This window comes from Odocoileus virginianus, chromosome 10, assembly GCF_023699985.2.
Source record: "Odocoileus virginianus isolate 20LAN1187 ecotype Illinois chromosome 10, Ovbor_1.2, whole genome shotgun sequence".
Taxonomy (NCBI): domain Eukaryota; kingdom Metazoa; phylum Chordata; class Mammalia; order Artiodactyla; family Cervidae; genus Odocoileus; species Odocoileus virginianus.
In genome coordinates, this window is record NC_069683.1 from 14,642,044 (window position 1) to 14,657,688 (window position 15,645).

Genomic DNA, 15,645 nt, shown 5'->3' on the forward strand with positions numbered 1-15,645 from the left:
GGCCTCTCCACTGATCTGCTCCGGGTGAGGGTTGGGGAAGGCCTCTGGGCCCCAGTGCCAGGGACCCTCCTCCTAAGCAGCTGACTTGGGGCGGGTCCTTGGGGTCCACCCCCCACCTCTAAGGACCTGTGGCCTCCCTGCATCGTCAGATCCCCAGCATGAACACGCAGACCACCCACATAGCCCTCAGCAAGCCACCGGGGGACCTCCACTGGTACTGAAGCTCTTCCCAGAGGGTGGCGGGTCCACGGTGGGGAGCTCACCTCTCCTGCCACTCCCTAACCCTGAGCTGTTCCTCAGACAGAACCGAGTGGATGCGCTGTGTCCTGCGCCCTGAAGAAGCCACTGTGTGTGCAGCAGGCCATCTCTGCAGAGCCGCAGTTTCCAAAGAGGCCCTTGGAAGTCGCTGCTACTTTCAAAATACTCTCCGGAGGCCTGATCACCCTGCTCCCCTCTGCAGGGAAGGGAGGGGCCCCCAGTGGTTAGAGCCTCTGGGATAAGATGGTCTCTGGGGGCAAGTGGCCCAAACTGCATCCCTGCCAGGGCCTTGTCCAGGAGGACTCTGCCCTGTTCTCCTGCTTGGTGCAGATTCTTCGTGGGGTCTGGGGGTGGGCTGGGGGATGGGCAGCCTCTCTGACTGTCCTTGGACTATGAAACAACTACTGCTGGGCCAGTACTGGGCAAGGCATAGAATGGAAGATTCTAGAGTCAGGGATGGGTTGCACCAGACGTTTGGAAAGAGCGCAGACCCTTAAGGGCCCTCTGACTCTGACCTTCTGGAAAACCCTTGCAAGGACAGGCTCGCAGATTTCTTTTTGGGCTGTGGGGCTTCACTGGGGCGGTGGATTGTGATTGGAGCTGGAACCACTGGATGAGAGGACGCTGACTCGGTGAGACCCTCTGGGGACGGAGGGCCGGCCAGGAATGGGCCAGGGCACACGGGGCCAGGTACGTACATTTTCCCTGAAGATGAAGGCCAGGATGGCTGCTGAGAGCTCTGCCAAGAAGATGATCAGGATGAACAAGAAGAACTGCAGAGAGAAAGGGGCAGACCTGTGAATCCTGAGGGCAGGTAGGAAGGGGACAGCTGACCGCTCTCTGAGGCACCCTTCCATCTGTCACAGGATGGCGGCAATGTACTGATTTCATAAGACTGAGGAACTTAACTGCCATAAACCAGACATTTTTCATAATAAACACCCCAACAATCCACCTTTGGAGCCAACAAGGTTGTAACACAAATATGGAACAGATAAACATACAAACATGCCTTCTGTGCAAATGGTACCCTTTAGTGGCCCCTTGTGCAGTGTGCGCTCTGAGCAACCGTACTTGGCAGCCCTTGAAGAAGATCGATGTTGAAACTTGTTTCAACCTCCCCCAGGTGGACTGTCCAAGTAGTGGGAATCCTGAAGTCCCTGGGGATCCCTGGCTGGCTGTCCCCACCCCATCAGGCCCAGGACTGCCTCTTCCTGCCCCGCTGCCTCTCATTCCCATGGGTAGTAGGGGAAGTGACATTACTTTTCAGCTGCAATAATGGAGCATGATTGGAGGGAAGGCGTTAGGTCTATCAAAATCTGAAAACCCAGGGGCTGGGCGTCTGGAATCTAACAGAGCCCTGCTCTGTGCTACTCTCTGCATGTCTCCCTGTTGCCCAAACTCACCATGACACCTTTCGCCTCGGGAACCTCACACGCTGAGCTCCCTGTATCTGGAAAGCCCTGCCCTTGCTTGCCCACCAGCACCCTGCTTTCCAGACTCGGTCCCTGGCTCCACCCACACCACAGGGCCCTGCAGAAGTGTGTACCGCAGCTGCTGCATCCCCGCTGGATCACCACCATCAGCTGGGATCCAGCGGGCAGTGTTCTCGACGCCTGGACAGCACCGGTGTTGCTATACGGCTCTCTGATGAGTAAATGAATCCACGAATTAACAACTCGCCATAATGACCTTGCTATCTGCTATCTCTAGGCCCTGGACATCGTGGGCACTGTTACGGTGGATGGTTGTCAGCAGAAAAAAGAGGAAGTGGCTGTGCCCTCATCTCTTAGCGTTGTCCCCTTGCACTGGGACAATCCTGGAGTTGTCACTCCACCTGGAGACCAGTCACCAGCAGGGCCCCAAAACCCCCGCGCACATGGACACAGCGACCCCAGGACCTGTTCCCTTGCTTGGGTCACAGTCCTTAAGTACGCACTGTGTGTGCCCAGGCTGGAAGGAAGCGAAGGGTGCTGAACTTGTCCTCAGCCCTTCAGACCACCCTGCTTCGCTTTGAAAGTCTTAAGACCTGGAGGGTTTCCTGGGTTCCAGGATAACAGGGTGTTAGGAGCCTGTGTTCTAGAATCAGAGGTCCCGTGTTTATTTCCACTGTGCCACTTGCCAGCTGGGCCAGCTCCGTCAGGTTCTATGCGTCTGGATTCCAGTTTCTCCATCAGTAGGACAAGGGTGTTGATGGTCAGCAGCTGCTTTGCCAGGCTGCCCAGAGGGTTCAATGAAATGACTCACGTAAGAGCCATGCTTAGGTGCTAAGCGCTGGATGCCTGAGGGAGTGTGAGTGCTAAGCCGCTTCAGTTGTGTCCATCTCTTTGCAACCCTATGAACTGTAGCCCACCAGGCTCCTCTGTCCATGGGATTGTCTCCAGGCAAGAATACTGGACTGGGTTGTCATGCCCTCCTCCAGGGGATCTTCCTGACCCAGGGATTGAACCCGTGTGTCTTAAGTCTCCTGCATTGGCAAGCAGGTTCTTTAATAGTAGTGCCACCCAGGAAGCCCCAAGCGCTGGATAGATGATAGTTATGCTTTTTCCAGAGATCGCCCATGCTCGGGCTTGTCTCCAGGAAGGCCACGCTTGCTCTTGGTTCTGAGCCACCATCTGAGCCATCCTCACATTGGGCACGGTGCGTCACCTGCATTATCTCACTGATGCGGTGCTAAGTCCCCCAGAAAGTGCACGCACGCTCCCAGAGTGATGAGCACGCAGAGTTCACGAGCTCCGTCTCATCCATAGTTTATAACTGCCTAAGCCGAGATCGATAGGCAGAGACAGCTCAGTCACATCGCTGGGGTGGAGACCATTTCCGAGGCTGCGGTTTGCCAGCCTGAGGACTGCCAGCAACTCCACCGAGAGGGCAGAGGGCAGGGCGGGGCTCCGTGGAGGCCTTGTGAAACAGAACCGGATGACCATCTGTCACCAGCCCAATGGAGGTGCCAGGAGCCCCGCCAGGGCCCTTCATCACTGTCACAGGGATGGGAGGCTGCAGAGGTGGGGAACATACCTCTTAACCCAAGGACCAGCTCTTGGAAGTGGAGGGGGTGGGATGGACACTGCGGCCACGGGCAGTCTGCCCAGGGCACAGCAGATCTGTCACCTTCTGGTTGGGGAGCTGTACCCCCAACTTCAGTCCAAGATCACCCCACACAGCTGACTGCAGTGAGGCTCACTGCAGGTCTGCTTCCTGACCCGTCGGAACCAGAGCCCCAGGTTTGAAGACTCAGGTGGCCTGCAGGGTCTCTTGTGGATCAACAGCAATCGTTTTGTTTTCAGTTTATCAAACGCTTATATGTGCCAGGAACAGAGTTACGCAAGATGTACATTTTCTTAATGAATGATGATCACAATATTATGGCTGGTAAGGAGGTATTATTATCTCCAGTTTACAGATGAGGAATCTGAAGTTCAGAGAGGTTAAGTAACTGAGCCCAGGTCACACAGCCAGGAAGTGGCACAGAGGGATAAGAACCAGGCTTTTCTGACTCCAAAGGCCACGCTCTGACCCACGTCTCCTCCCTGTTCCTTCAGTCCAGGCCTGTTTACTGAGCACATACTCTGTGCCAGGTACTGTGCTAGGTGGTTGTTGTTTAGTTGCTAAGCCGTGTCCAACTCTTCTGCAATCCCATGAACTGTAGCCTACCAGGCTCCTCTGTCCCTGGGACTTCCCAGGCAAGAATACTGGAGTGAGTTGCCATTTCCTTCTCCAGGGGATCTTCCTGATCCAGGGATCAAACCCTTGTCTGCTGCATTGGCAGGTGGATTCTTTATCACTCTGAGCCATCCGGGAAGCCCACTGCGCTAAGTACCGATAAACACACACAAGGGTGATGTGATCCCCACTCTGATGGAGTTTCCACTGAACCAAGATTCATGATCCATGAAATGAAATTCACGAGATGAAAAGCATAAGAGTCATGAGATGAAATGAAAGAATAAATCTGTAACTCATTGATGGGGAAAGCAGGTCTCCCCAGAGGAAGAGGGTCTGCAGATCTCCTGGCCATTGTTCCCGCCTGAAGCAGGGCCTCCCAAAAGCCTGGGCACGGAGGTGGTGACAGGAGTGTGTCAGTCACCTGGAGGAGAGTGCAGGGCTGTGGGGTCAACATCAGTAACAAGGTCACTCTGCCCGCGTCTCCAGCATGAAACAACTGCCTCCTGCTTGACGAGATTACTACTGGTTATTTGAAGGGGGATCCTGCCTGGACTCAGCCACAGGGCTGATGCTTTCTGGGGCTCCCCCAAACCAGGGCCTTTCCCAGAGTGTTAGTCTTGAGTTATCTGACCTCATCCCATTTGCCTAAGGGCATATTTGCCAGTAATTCCTCAACATCAAATTTACAACACTTTGCTTAAGATCAGACGATTAATAAAGGGGTAAAAACTGCTGTTTTGCCTACTTGTGAGCATTTCCAGACTTTTCTAACCCATCTGCCTACAATACATCTGCTTTTCGTTCTCATTTCTAATAATATTTACCAAATTTACATACTTGATGTACAATTCAGCTTGTTTTACCGCTTTTAAATTATACTCTTCCCTTTTTGCTGTTCTCTTTTCCAATTTAGCATGTCTTGGTTATAAAATATTTTTAAAATGTGAAGTTTTCAATAAACGGGTTAAAAACATTCCTTGAACTGTTTATAGGTAAGCAGATAGGCAAAAAGGGATGCCACAAAATATCACAAATAGGCTGAAGTTGTCCTGTGGTCCATGAAAATGCTCTAGAATTGATCAACAGGACTGTTTGGAAAATCTTTTTTTGAGAAAAGTAGGTCATTAGGTGACATTATTCCTGGGCTAAGGGTCACTGGGACCCCTCAGGGCTTAGCCTCCGAGCAGGGGCAGGGGTCGCCCAGGTGACCTCCATCCCCAGGCCTCCTCTCTCTGTGGGCCTTTGAGCTCCAGTTCCAGAGGGGACTGAAGTCACCTTCTCTTGGCTTCTCCCAAGACTAATCTTGACTTCTTCACTGAAGTGTGACGAGGCGGCTCAGGCTTCTTTAACGACCAAGGAGCGGTGAGACTTGGTGTTGGAACCACCCTGCAAGGCCGAATCCAGGTTGGAAAAGAAAATGGTTTTCCTTACTTTTCAGATCATGAATCTTTCTGAAAAGTTTTCAGAAGCTGTGGGGGCTCCAGAAAGACGCAAGTATGCACACCACACCCACACAGACCACACATGTTATAGGCACACACACATAATATTTTGCATGTCATTTTGGTTGCGCTTTGAACCACTTGAGTTCATTCCAGGTTAGGAGCCCCTGGACCAGCCCCTCTGAGACAGTGGACCCGGGTCCCAGCGTCCGCTGCCTTTGACCTGCACTGTGATGTCAGGGTCATGTGCCTTAGGCTTGGGACAGAGAGGAAAGCGGAGGGGACAGGACGAGCGGGAAGGGGAGGAGAAGAGGGGGCGTAGAAGAAGTCAAGGAAGTGGGGACACCGGGGAGGGGGCAGAGACAAGGGGGCGTCCAGGAGAAGGAAAGGCAGCAGAACAGAAACCACGGGATCAAGAGGAAGGCAGAGAGAGACAGGGAGACAGAGGCAGGGGAAGTGGGAGAAAAGGAGGGGACAAGCAGGCAGGATGAGACCGAAGGGAGACCAAAGAGAAGGAGGCGGCGAGAGGGGGCACTTTAAGGTTTGGTGGGCAGACCGGCCACAGCCAGGACTTAGGTCACAGCCAGTCCCCTCCTGGGCCTCAGCCTTCTCCCCTAGGCACTGGGGAGAGCGATGCCTTGTCCAGCTGGCCGGCTCTGAAGGGGCCACTTAGCTGGAGAGGGCTTGCAAGGCCCCCAGCTTGCTCCTGGCCCAGAGCGCCAGCCTGGTTTCTGTCTTGGCTTCAGAGATGAGCCCGTTCACGCTGGAGGAGCCCCAGGCACCGAGGTGCAGGATGGGCGGGGGAGGGTGGGTTTGGTGTGTCCTGGGACCCCTACTCAGCTCCTTTCAGAGTCCCAGGCTCCCCAAGGCCAGACCGCCGGCACCATCGGACACTGCACAGAGGTGTCCGCCAGGGGGCGCCAGACGCCTCGCGAGGCCGCTTCGCGGACCGGCCCGCGCCTCCCTCTCACTTAACTCCCGACCCACCCGCCGGCTCCCTGGCGAGGCGCGTCTGCAAGTTGGCCCAGCCACTGGCCCAAGCTGGGCTGTTTTTAACTTCCCCTCCGGCAAGATTGCGCTCAACCCAGTTTTCCTAACCCTGAAGGCACAGGACCTGGGAGGGCAGGAAGCCCCATCACCAAGGCCAGACCAGTAAGGAGAGAAGGGGCCACAGCTCCTGTGAATACTGAAGACCCAACAAACCCGACATCCACTGCAGGTCTCCTTTGACTCCCGTCTACAGCCGAGCGCGTTGGCCTCTCGCTTCAGCAGCAGACGCTAAAGCTCAGGGAGGTTACGAAACTAAACCAGAGTCACACTGTTTGTTATGAGACAGAGTCCCACACACAAGCCCAGCTCATCCTCCTGGGCTCGCTGACCCCACCCCCCCAATACTATGGATGGTCAGTCAGCCCTGGATGCATATATAGCACGAGTGAACCACGTGGCCTGTGACAGCAGGTCAAAGTCCATTCATTTCATGAATAGAGGACCTACCGAGATCATATCACTTCCATTTTAGAAGTGGAAATGTGAAAGCTGGATGATTTATCTGATAGTGATCTTTGCTTTTTTATCACGGACTTATATATTTGAATTCTTAGAAGCAAGTCGAAAAGCATCATGAGTCAGTGTTCTCAGCTGACCCTGCTGTGGGGAAGCCTGGCCGTTCAGACCTGGAGGCCGAGGCCACCGCGCGCCTGGGGGCGGCTCGACCAGGCGGCAGGCACGGGGCCAGCACGGACGCATATGGCAAGGGTTGGTGGCTCTCCTGCTCCTGGAGGCCAGCCTACCTGGCTCAGACCCCAGTGGACAGCCTACCTGGCTCAGACCTCAGTGTGAGTCCCCCCTGGTGTGGATGCAGACCTCTATCCACCCCCCACCCCCAACCAGGGCACCCATGGGTGGGGTGGGGGATGGGATACTCACGAACAGCAGCAGACACTTGTTCTCCCGAACGGCCCCGCAGCAGCCCAGGAAGCCGAGCAGAAAAAGCAGGCCCCCCATGGCCAGGAGGATGTAGGCGCCCGTGATGAGCAGGGGGTTTGCGGCCACGATCTCCCGGAAGCCGGTGGGGTCCACCATGACCCAGATGCCGATGCCCAGCAAGCAGGCTCCGCCCAGCTGCTCCCCGGGGCCAGGCAGGAGCGTGGAGAAGACACGGGGAGACACCGCCGTTAGACACTACACACACACACACACCAGTTCCCTGCTCGAGGCCCTGGGGTGGAGGTGCTGAGTGAGCTGGGCAGAAACTCCAACTGTGTTTTCCTCTGCTTTGAATTTCCCTTCTTAACTCTGACCTAGTGTGCATCACGCACCCTCCAGAGCCCGTCTCTGGCCAACACTCTACTTTGGGCTGCGGGGAACCACGTCCCGTAGAGTCTATCTGCCACGTTCATGTTCTCCTTAAGTGTTAGCACCACTGAGGTCATGCAGTCCAACCCCCTGATTCCACGCTGAGCCCCAGAGGGGGCCAACGATTTGCCGAAGGTCACGCAGTAGGTTCATAGCAGAGCCAGGGCTGAGCCCCAGGTCCCCCTGACTCCAGCCCCAAGACCCTCCCCAAGTTTGTGAAGATGCTCTGACACCTATGCTGGGAAAACACAGATGGAAGCCATCCTCTTTGTCCTCACAGGAGCTCTCAGTTGGGGAGGGCTCCCCACTCTCAAATCCGCTCCTAGAAAGCCTTCTTGTTCATGACTTCATCTCCAGGGTCCACCTCTCCACGCCTTATTTATCTCTCGAGAGAGGCAGCTTAGTCCAGAGAAAGGGCTGTGCCACGTATTAGCTGTGAGACCTTGGTAAAGTGCCTTAACCTCTCTGAGCCCTAGCTTCCTCATGGTTAAACGAAGATACTGTTTCCCACCTCCCAAGGACTTGAAGGTGCCTAGCAGGGTTCAGTAGACATCCGTTCCACTGGTCTTGGGCACAGACCAGTCTCTTGGAAACAGACCTGTTGCAGGAGAAATCATTGGGCATCATGGGTTTTAAAGACTGGGAAGTGCTTGAAATCCCCGCGTGGTGGGAAGACCGGAAGAATGATGCAAAATGACACAAAACTGCCAGCTCACAGACAGGGTCTGTAAGCAGGGGGGGAAGAGCTTGATGGTTTAGGGCAAAAGACGGTCCTTTCAGGTGCGGCGGGGGGAGGGTTGGGGCGCAGAGGCCCGGGGGACCAGGCACAGCCAACAGCAGAAGCAACGTTTTGCCGTCTGCTGTGCTCTGTCTTTCTCCCTGGTTTCCCCACAAAACCTCCAGGAAAACCCATGTCCCCTCCTCACGGCTGCTGGAGGTTTGGGAGTTTTAACAATTGTGTGCTGAGTTCTGCTTCAAGGGGGGCTCAGGCACAAACTGAGCAGCCCAGGGTCATCCCGCTTGGAAGTTGGGTCTAGAATTCAAGTCTGTGGCGTTGCCTGCTCTTCAGAATTAGGGGCAGGGGAGGGGAATCCAGGAAAGTTGCTGAAGTGTACACAGAATAGATGGAGACAGACAGACAGACAGATGGAGTCAGTCTTGAGACCGGAAGGGGCCTCTCCTTCCTAGGGATCCTGCCCTGGTGGACTTCAGCAGCTGTTTACTCATCCAGGTCTTGGCTGCACTAAGGTCAAAAGTTGAGGCGGGGTCATGTGACGAGTGCGGCTCTGCTCCCGGGAGAGGCCAGAGGTCTGAGCAGAGCAGGTGGGCAGGCTTGCACGGCGCTGGGCTGACCCCCTGGGCCCTCAGGGCCTCTGTTCTTTCCTGTATAGAATCCATAAGTTGGACAGGAATGGAGCCGATACATTCCAGGCACTTCCTAAACTAATCTTGCTTCATTGTCAAAGAATCTGTTGAGGTAGAAGATTAAGGGATGAGGATACTGAGGTTCAGGGAGCCAGCATGTGTTTTGGATGACATCGCGGGTGAGGTGCAGAGTCGGGCTGTGAACCCAGGTGTCTCAGTCCCAGGGAGGCTTCAGACCGCATCAGGTGGCTATGTCCGCTCTGCTCCGCAGTCCACAACTGCTCAGGGGGTCAGGGCTTGGTGGCGGCTCCTGCTACCCTCTGATCATCTCCACCTTCCCTTTCACCTCAGCTCCTTACGAGGGGTCAGACCCCAGGGTAGTAGCCGGGGCTAAAGCCTCTGCCCCCTTTCTTTTAGAACAGCTGAACTATCCCGGGGCTGTGCACAATGTCTCTCCTGTGATGGCGGGCTCTCTGAGTGGGGTGGGCACTACTCAGGGTCCCCCCACCACGAACCCCCCACCAGGCAGGTAGGGCAGCTTCTAGCGCTGGCCCTGGGCCTCAGCCCCACGTGACTCTCAGCAAGCAGCAATCAGTTTCCCCCACCCCACAGAGGCTGGGGGAGAACCCCAGACACGTTCCAGGAATACTCACAAATATGAAGAAATTGAACACAAACATCAGATACTTCATGCAGCTCAGACAGTCTCCTTCCATGGTGATCCCCCTGCAAAACAGCAAGGCCCCTTCAGTCCTCTCACTGGGGGACCCCATCCAGAAAGAACCCGTGCCCATCCTCTGCCTCCTCCCCCTTGGGGTGTCCCACTGGCCAGCCTGCCTCTGGAGCTGAGAGGGGAAGAGAACAGTTGATCACAGTTTCCTCATCACAGGGCTCTGCCCTGGGGGGGCTGGAGTTAGGAGGACTTGTGAGCCAGCCAGCCTGGGTTCTCTACCATTCCTGTGCTGTGTTGTCTCAGGCCAATGGGGGCTTCCCAGGTGGCGCTCGTGGTAAAGAACCCACCTGCCAAAGCAGGAGACATAAGAGATGCGGGTTCGATCCCTGGGTTGGAAGATCCCCTAGAGGAGGGCAGGGCAACCCACTCCAGTATTCTTGCCTGGAGAATCCCATGGACAGAGGAGCCTGGCAGACTATGGTGCATAGGGTTGCAAAGAGTCAGACACGACTGGAGCGACTTAGCAGCACGCACGCATGCACTCAGGCAGATGACTCCACCTCTCTGAGTCCGGCTCACTCCAAGTTGAAAAGGGAGATTAAAAACAGAAGCTTCCTCCCCAGTGGTACTGGGGGGATTAACTGGAATAATGCATAAACATGCTTAGCACCACGTGGCAGACTCTCAGAGGTATGATGTCATGATGTTACTTGATTGCAGGCATGAGCAATGCAATCTGTTTGATAGATGAGAAACTAAGGCTCAGAGCTGTGAGGGGCTTGCATAGGTCATGGAGCAGGATCAGGACCCAGGCCTGACAAACTTCCTACCACCCCACATGCCCTCTGACCAGAAGGACCTGCCCCCGGGGGACGGGGTGTTGCAGGGAAAGAGTTGCTGGCACCTCCTGGGGCCTCAAGCCCCCAGACACTCCCCTAACCCTGACCACCTCCATCATGAGACCTACCACATCCCACCTTCCCCTGGAGCCTCCCTGGTCCCTATGGACTCTTAAGTACGTCCATGGTAGCGGGACAGACCACTGAATACAGTTCTATTCTGCCAGCATTTATTGTGCAATGACTGGATGCCAGGCACTGCAGCTTGAAAACAAGCCTTCCCCTGTGCCCGGGGGAAGCAGATGGCATCCACTATCACAAGTCAGCCTTCAAAGTGCACATAAGCCATGGTCATGTTCAGTACACCACATTCAGTATTCTTTCTGACAGTCCTGGGGAGAGGATGGCAGGTCCAGGAGGATCCCTGGTCCAGGCCCTGTCCTCCCAGCAGCCCGCGGAAGGCTGAGACGCAGTGGGCACCTGTGGGTATGGAAGGCTTGTGTAGCATCTCCAGGTCCACGCCATGCCCATCAGTTGTTAAACCATCGTCCCTGACAATGGCTCATCCTTGTCTCTTGTATTGTCTCCAAGCCCAGGCTCTCTACCTCCAGAACAGGTCCCCAGACCAAGCCAGCCACCCTCCTCCAACTCCTCCACCTCTGACCTTCTAGAAGCAGCATCTAACCTGCCTCTAAACGGGACAGTCCCAAGCGGGGTCTCTGAAGTCAGACACACCTGGGCTCTGATCCTGGCTCTTCACACCTCTCTACCTCTGTGTCTGGTAAATGATGTAACCTCTTAGAGCCTCCGTTTCTTCATCCATGAAAGTGGGTGTTTAGGACCTACATCGTGGCGTGTTGTGAGGATTAAATGAGACATCCTATGTCAGGGCTCCCCACAGAGCCTGCTTCAGCGTGGGGTGGACAGCTCTTACTAGGAAGACACCTAACTTGATAGTCACAGGTGACTCACTGGGCTGTTGTGGCCCATGAGATCAGGACCCCAGGATAATGACCTGCACCCAGGCACTGCATGCTGACCCCGCTCCCTCGGGCACTTGGCCGATGCAACTCCACACTGTCTGCTAAGACCCCGTGCTCCGTGGACATGGGGAAGAAGACAGGAAAGAGCAGTCACTGAAGACGGATTCCTTGCCAGCCATATGCCAGCTCCAGGATGTGACTGCCCTGAATCTTTCCACAGTGTCATAGGCAGGAAGCACCGTGTTCATTTCATAGGTGAGGATACTGAGGCTCAGGGCGTGAGGTGGCCTGCTCAACCTCCTGGAGCTTGTGAGCGAGCCCCTCAGCCCAGTCCACATGCTGCGCTCTCCCTGCCCCAGGGGCCGGTGGCGGCAGACGGAGGGCAGAAGGAGCCCTGGACGGGGAGCCGGGAGCCCCAAGTCCAGCCCCAAGTCTTGCCCCAAGTCACTTCTCTGCAGCCTCAGCGTCTCCATTTGCAAAATGATGGAGAAGTAGTTTGAAGGCCTGTGAGCTCCTGCCATCAGGTTCGGACTTGGACGGGCCTTTGGAGGGCAGGAGGGACCGCCCCTGCGAGATGCTGAGAGAGTCTGCAGAAGGCGGGGGGCCCCCTCCTCGGCCCACCCAGGCAAAGCCGAGTCCCCAGGGTCGGATCTGGCTTCAGCTGGCTCTGACTGTTTGGCAATTAAGGGGCATAATAAACATAGCAGCTCATAAACGGGCTACCTGTATTTATTATGCATCACGTTCATTAGAGATTACATCTAATGGGCAGCTTGTGCAGTGCTGGGCTCCCAGACGAATGCAATAAAAGAGGGCGTGTCTCCTGGGAAGAGCCTCTGGCCAAGGTGAGGAAGGGAGAGATGATGTGAGCTGGAGGGCGGATGGAGGCAGGGGGCCTGGGCCCAGCTCCAGGGCAGGGAACCGAGTGGACAGAGGGCTTGGGAGCCTGACGGAGGACCACACCCCAGCTCAGCAGGCTCAGCTGGTAGCCTCGAGCAAGTTCTTGCACTGCGTGCATCTGAGTTTCCTCGTCTTCAAAATTAGTATAAAAATAATGCCTTCCTCATAATGGATGGGAAATACAGAGCACAGAGCTTGGTGCAAGGTAGATGGTAACAGCAACAGTGAGTAACATCCGGCTCCCCTTGAGTCTTACTATGTGCCAAGGAACATGCACAACCTCATTTAGTCTTCCTGAAGCTCCTGGAGGTAGGTAATGTCATTGCCCTTGTTTCAGGTGAGGGAATTAAGCCTCGGAGGAATCACTTGTCTAAGGTCACACAGCATGGAAATGCCCGAGCCAGGATTTGAACCCAGGTCTGTCTTAATCTAGAACCACAACTCTTTATTTTTTTTTAATTAAAAGTTAATTTTTATTTATTTGGCTCTAGTTGCAGCATGTGGCATCTTTTATTCGTGGCATGCAGACCCTCAGTCGTGGTATGTGGGATCCTGTTCCCCGACCAGGGATGGAATCCGGGCCGCCTGCATTGGAAACATGAAGTCCTGGTTACTGGAAGACCAGGAAAGTCCCTGGAACCACAGCTCTTAATCCTCGTTTTCAGTGAATGCTAATTCCCTTGCCCCATTCACCGATTTTCCTCTAAAATTCAGGCCTGTCTTCACACCTCCTCTGCCAAGTACTCAGTCATGTCCAACTCTTTTGTGACCCCATGGACTGTAGCCCGCCAGACTCCTCTGTCCATGAGATTTCCCAGGCAAAAATACTGGAGCAGGTTGCCATTTTGCACACCAGGCAATCTTCCTGATCCAGGGATCAAACCTGCATCTCTTGTGGTTCTCATACTGGGTTCCTCTAGGCTAGCAATCTCCTAGAGTCATTTTCAGGATTTGAGGTAACATCTCAGAAATCATCCCCTCACCACCAGCTAACTCATGGGGCAAGTGTCTTTGGTTTTGGAGCAATTCAACCACCCAGGTTGGGAACCCTATTACCAGGTTGTTCAGAAGTCCTAACTACCATGTACATATGAGGCCGCAGTAGAAAGAAACATACTTGGTAAATGATGAGTTGGTAAAGGCAGTGCTGTTTGGCCAAAAAAGTCCTTTAAATCTTAGGGCTTAAAAAGATGAAATGCAAGAGTCAGTATCACAGGCAAAGTTGACCTTGTGTGTGCGTGGTCAGCTGTTCAGTCGTGTCCAACTCTTCACAACACCATGGACTGTAGCCCACCAGGCTCCTCTGTCCCTGGGACTGTAGCCCACCAGGCTCCCCCGTCCCTGGGATTCTCCAGGCAAGAATACTGGAGCGGGTTGCCATTTCCTTCTCCAGTCTCCTGCATTGGTCTCCTGCATTGGTAGGCAGATTCTTTTCCACTGCACCACTCATGAACTCAAATCTCACAGGTGCTGGGAAGGCAGTTGAGGTTTGTGGATCCGGCTGCCCTTCCACGCGGGCACCTGCCCCAGGGTGAGCCTGACTGGGAGCTGTGGACTTGTGGCCATGGCTCTCATAGTCTCAAGTCTCATGTGCCTGTCACAGCGCCCCCTGCTCCCGGACACTGAGGCTTCCCTGCTCACAGATGGGTGTTTTATGATTCAATGTGACCCTGGATACAACGGGCTGTTTCATGTATAACAAAGCCAAAGGTGTTTATGGACTTGAAGGGGAACTATAATGTGACACTTCTGTCTGTGTAATAACTGATTTAGAGTCCAGTCTTTGTATAACTTATGTCACCGTGGAAATGGAAAAACAGGTTTCAAAAGGGAAAGGAGGTGTAGCTAAGTTACAAAGTCAATTAGTGAGGGATCTGGGCCTGGGGAGACCTGTTTCTTAAAGCCTAGGCCAGTGCCCTGCGGCTAGTCTCAATATTTTACTTATTTCTTTTGGTAGCACACACCTTCCCCTGTTAGAATGCATGCTGAGAAAGGCGTGGACTTGTTTTGCTCACTGCCATGTTCCTAGTGTCCAGAGCAGTGCCTGGCACTGTGGGTCCTCAGTTTCTCTGTCTGGATGAAAGAATGAATGGAGAGCGGGAAAAGAGAAGACGGACACAGAGAACAATAGAGACTCAGTAAATCAGAGAGAGAGGCAAAGTCAGAAAGAGAGGGGAAGATGGAGAAAGACACGGTGAGATTCGGGGGACGAGAGGTGGTGGGGGGGGATCTGGGAAAGGACAGGCTGAGATCTTCTGGGGAGATGGGGTGGAGTCGGGGATTCGGCAGGTACAGGGAGGGGGTGAGGGGAGATGGGGTGGAGTCGGGGATTCGGCAGGTGCAGGGAGGGGGCGCGGCGAGCAATTACTGACTTTTCTCCTGGACAGGTCTTCTGACGTCAGCAGGGCAGCGTCTCCTGGTCAGTCTCCCTTATTGGGCCAGCTTGTCCTGTAAGAGAAAATACTCAATTACTCTAGAAATAAGGAGCAGCCACATTCGGGAAGCTGCATGTGAACACCTGCCCGCCCTTCGGACACACACTCAGGGCCTTGCCGATCTGGGCCCATTAGCGCTGATGAAAAGCTCTCGGCACCTGAGGCACTCCAGCTGGGGAGGCCCGCACGCCGCACCTGCCCTCTGCCTGCACGGCAGCTGCTGGCTGCCCTCGCTGGGGCTGCGTGGGGAACCTCACCTCCAAGAGACTCGCGGTTTCTGGCACGGGCTTCATCCCTGAGGACACACTGCTGCATGCGGCTGATGAACCGGGAGGAGGCGTGGGGGCCCGTACCCTGGGATGCCACCTGGCTGCTCCCTGGGCGTCTGCAGTGATGCCCCAGCAGAGAGAGAGAGCCGGCTGGGCCCTGGAAATCAGACAGCCTCCCCAGAAACCCTGACTCCCAGGGGGAGAGAAATCTGACGCTGGAAAGGGTTCCTTAGCAAATCCTGCCTAAGGATTTGCCAGAGGCTCTTTTAGTGAGCCAGCTCCCAGCCGTGGAAATGAGGGTGTGGTTTCAGCAGTTGCGGGTGCCCATATGGAGACGCCTGGCCGATCACACGAGTGGGGAATTCCGCAGCTGCTCCTGCTCAAACATGGGCTGGAAGACATCACCAGGGAAAACCAAGGCCAGGGCAGGGGCTGTACGGGCATCCCCATGGGCAGG

The 15,645-nt window shown here is 54.9% G+C and overlaps 1 protein-coding gene across 5 annotated transcripts in view; it reads right to left on the reverse strand.

Moving 5' to 3' along the window:
* Positions 1 to 15,645, reverse strand: part of TSPAN18 (tetraspanin 18) — a 202,231-nt gene that overhangs the window by 16,542 nt on the left and 170,044 nt on the right. For 3 of the 5 annotated variants that reach the window (XM_070473131.1, XM_070473129.1, XM_070473130.1), the window contains 5 exons: positions 14,857 to 14,932; positions 14,449 to 14,557; positions 9,743 to 9,815; positions 7,296 to 7,490; positions 957 to 1,031 (listed from right to left, as the gene is read on the reverse strand). In XM_070473131.1, coding sequence (XP_070329232.1) covers positions 957 to 1,031; positions 7,296 to 7,490; positions 9,743 to 9,815; positions 14,449 to 14,468 — 363 coding nt within the window. In that variant the 5' untranslated portion in view covers positions 14,469 to 14,557; positions 14,857 to 14,932. The remainder of the gene's footprint in view (positions 1 to 956; positions 1,032 to 7,295; positions 7,491 to 9,742; positions 9,816 to 14,448; positions 14,558 to 14,856; positions 14,933 to 15,645) is intronic. The other 2 variants (XM_070473133.1, XM_070473132.1) reach the window with 1 other exon arrangement.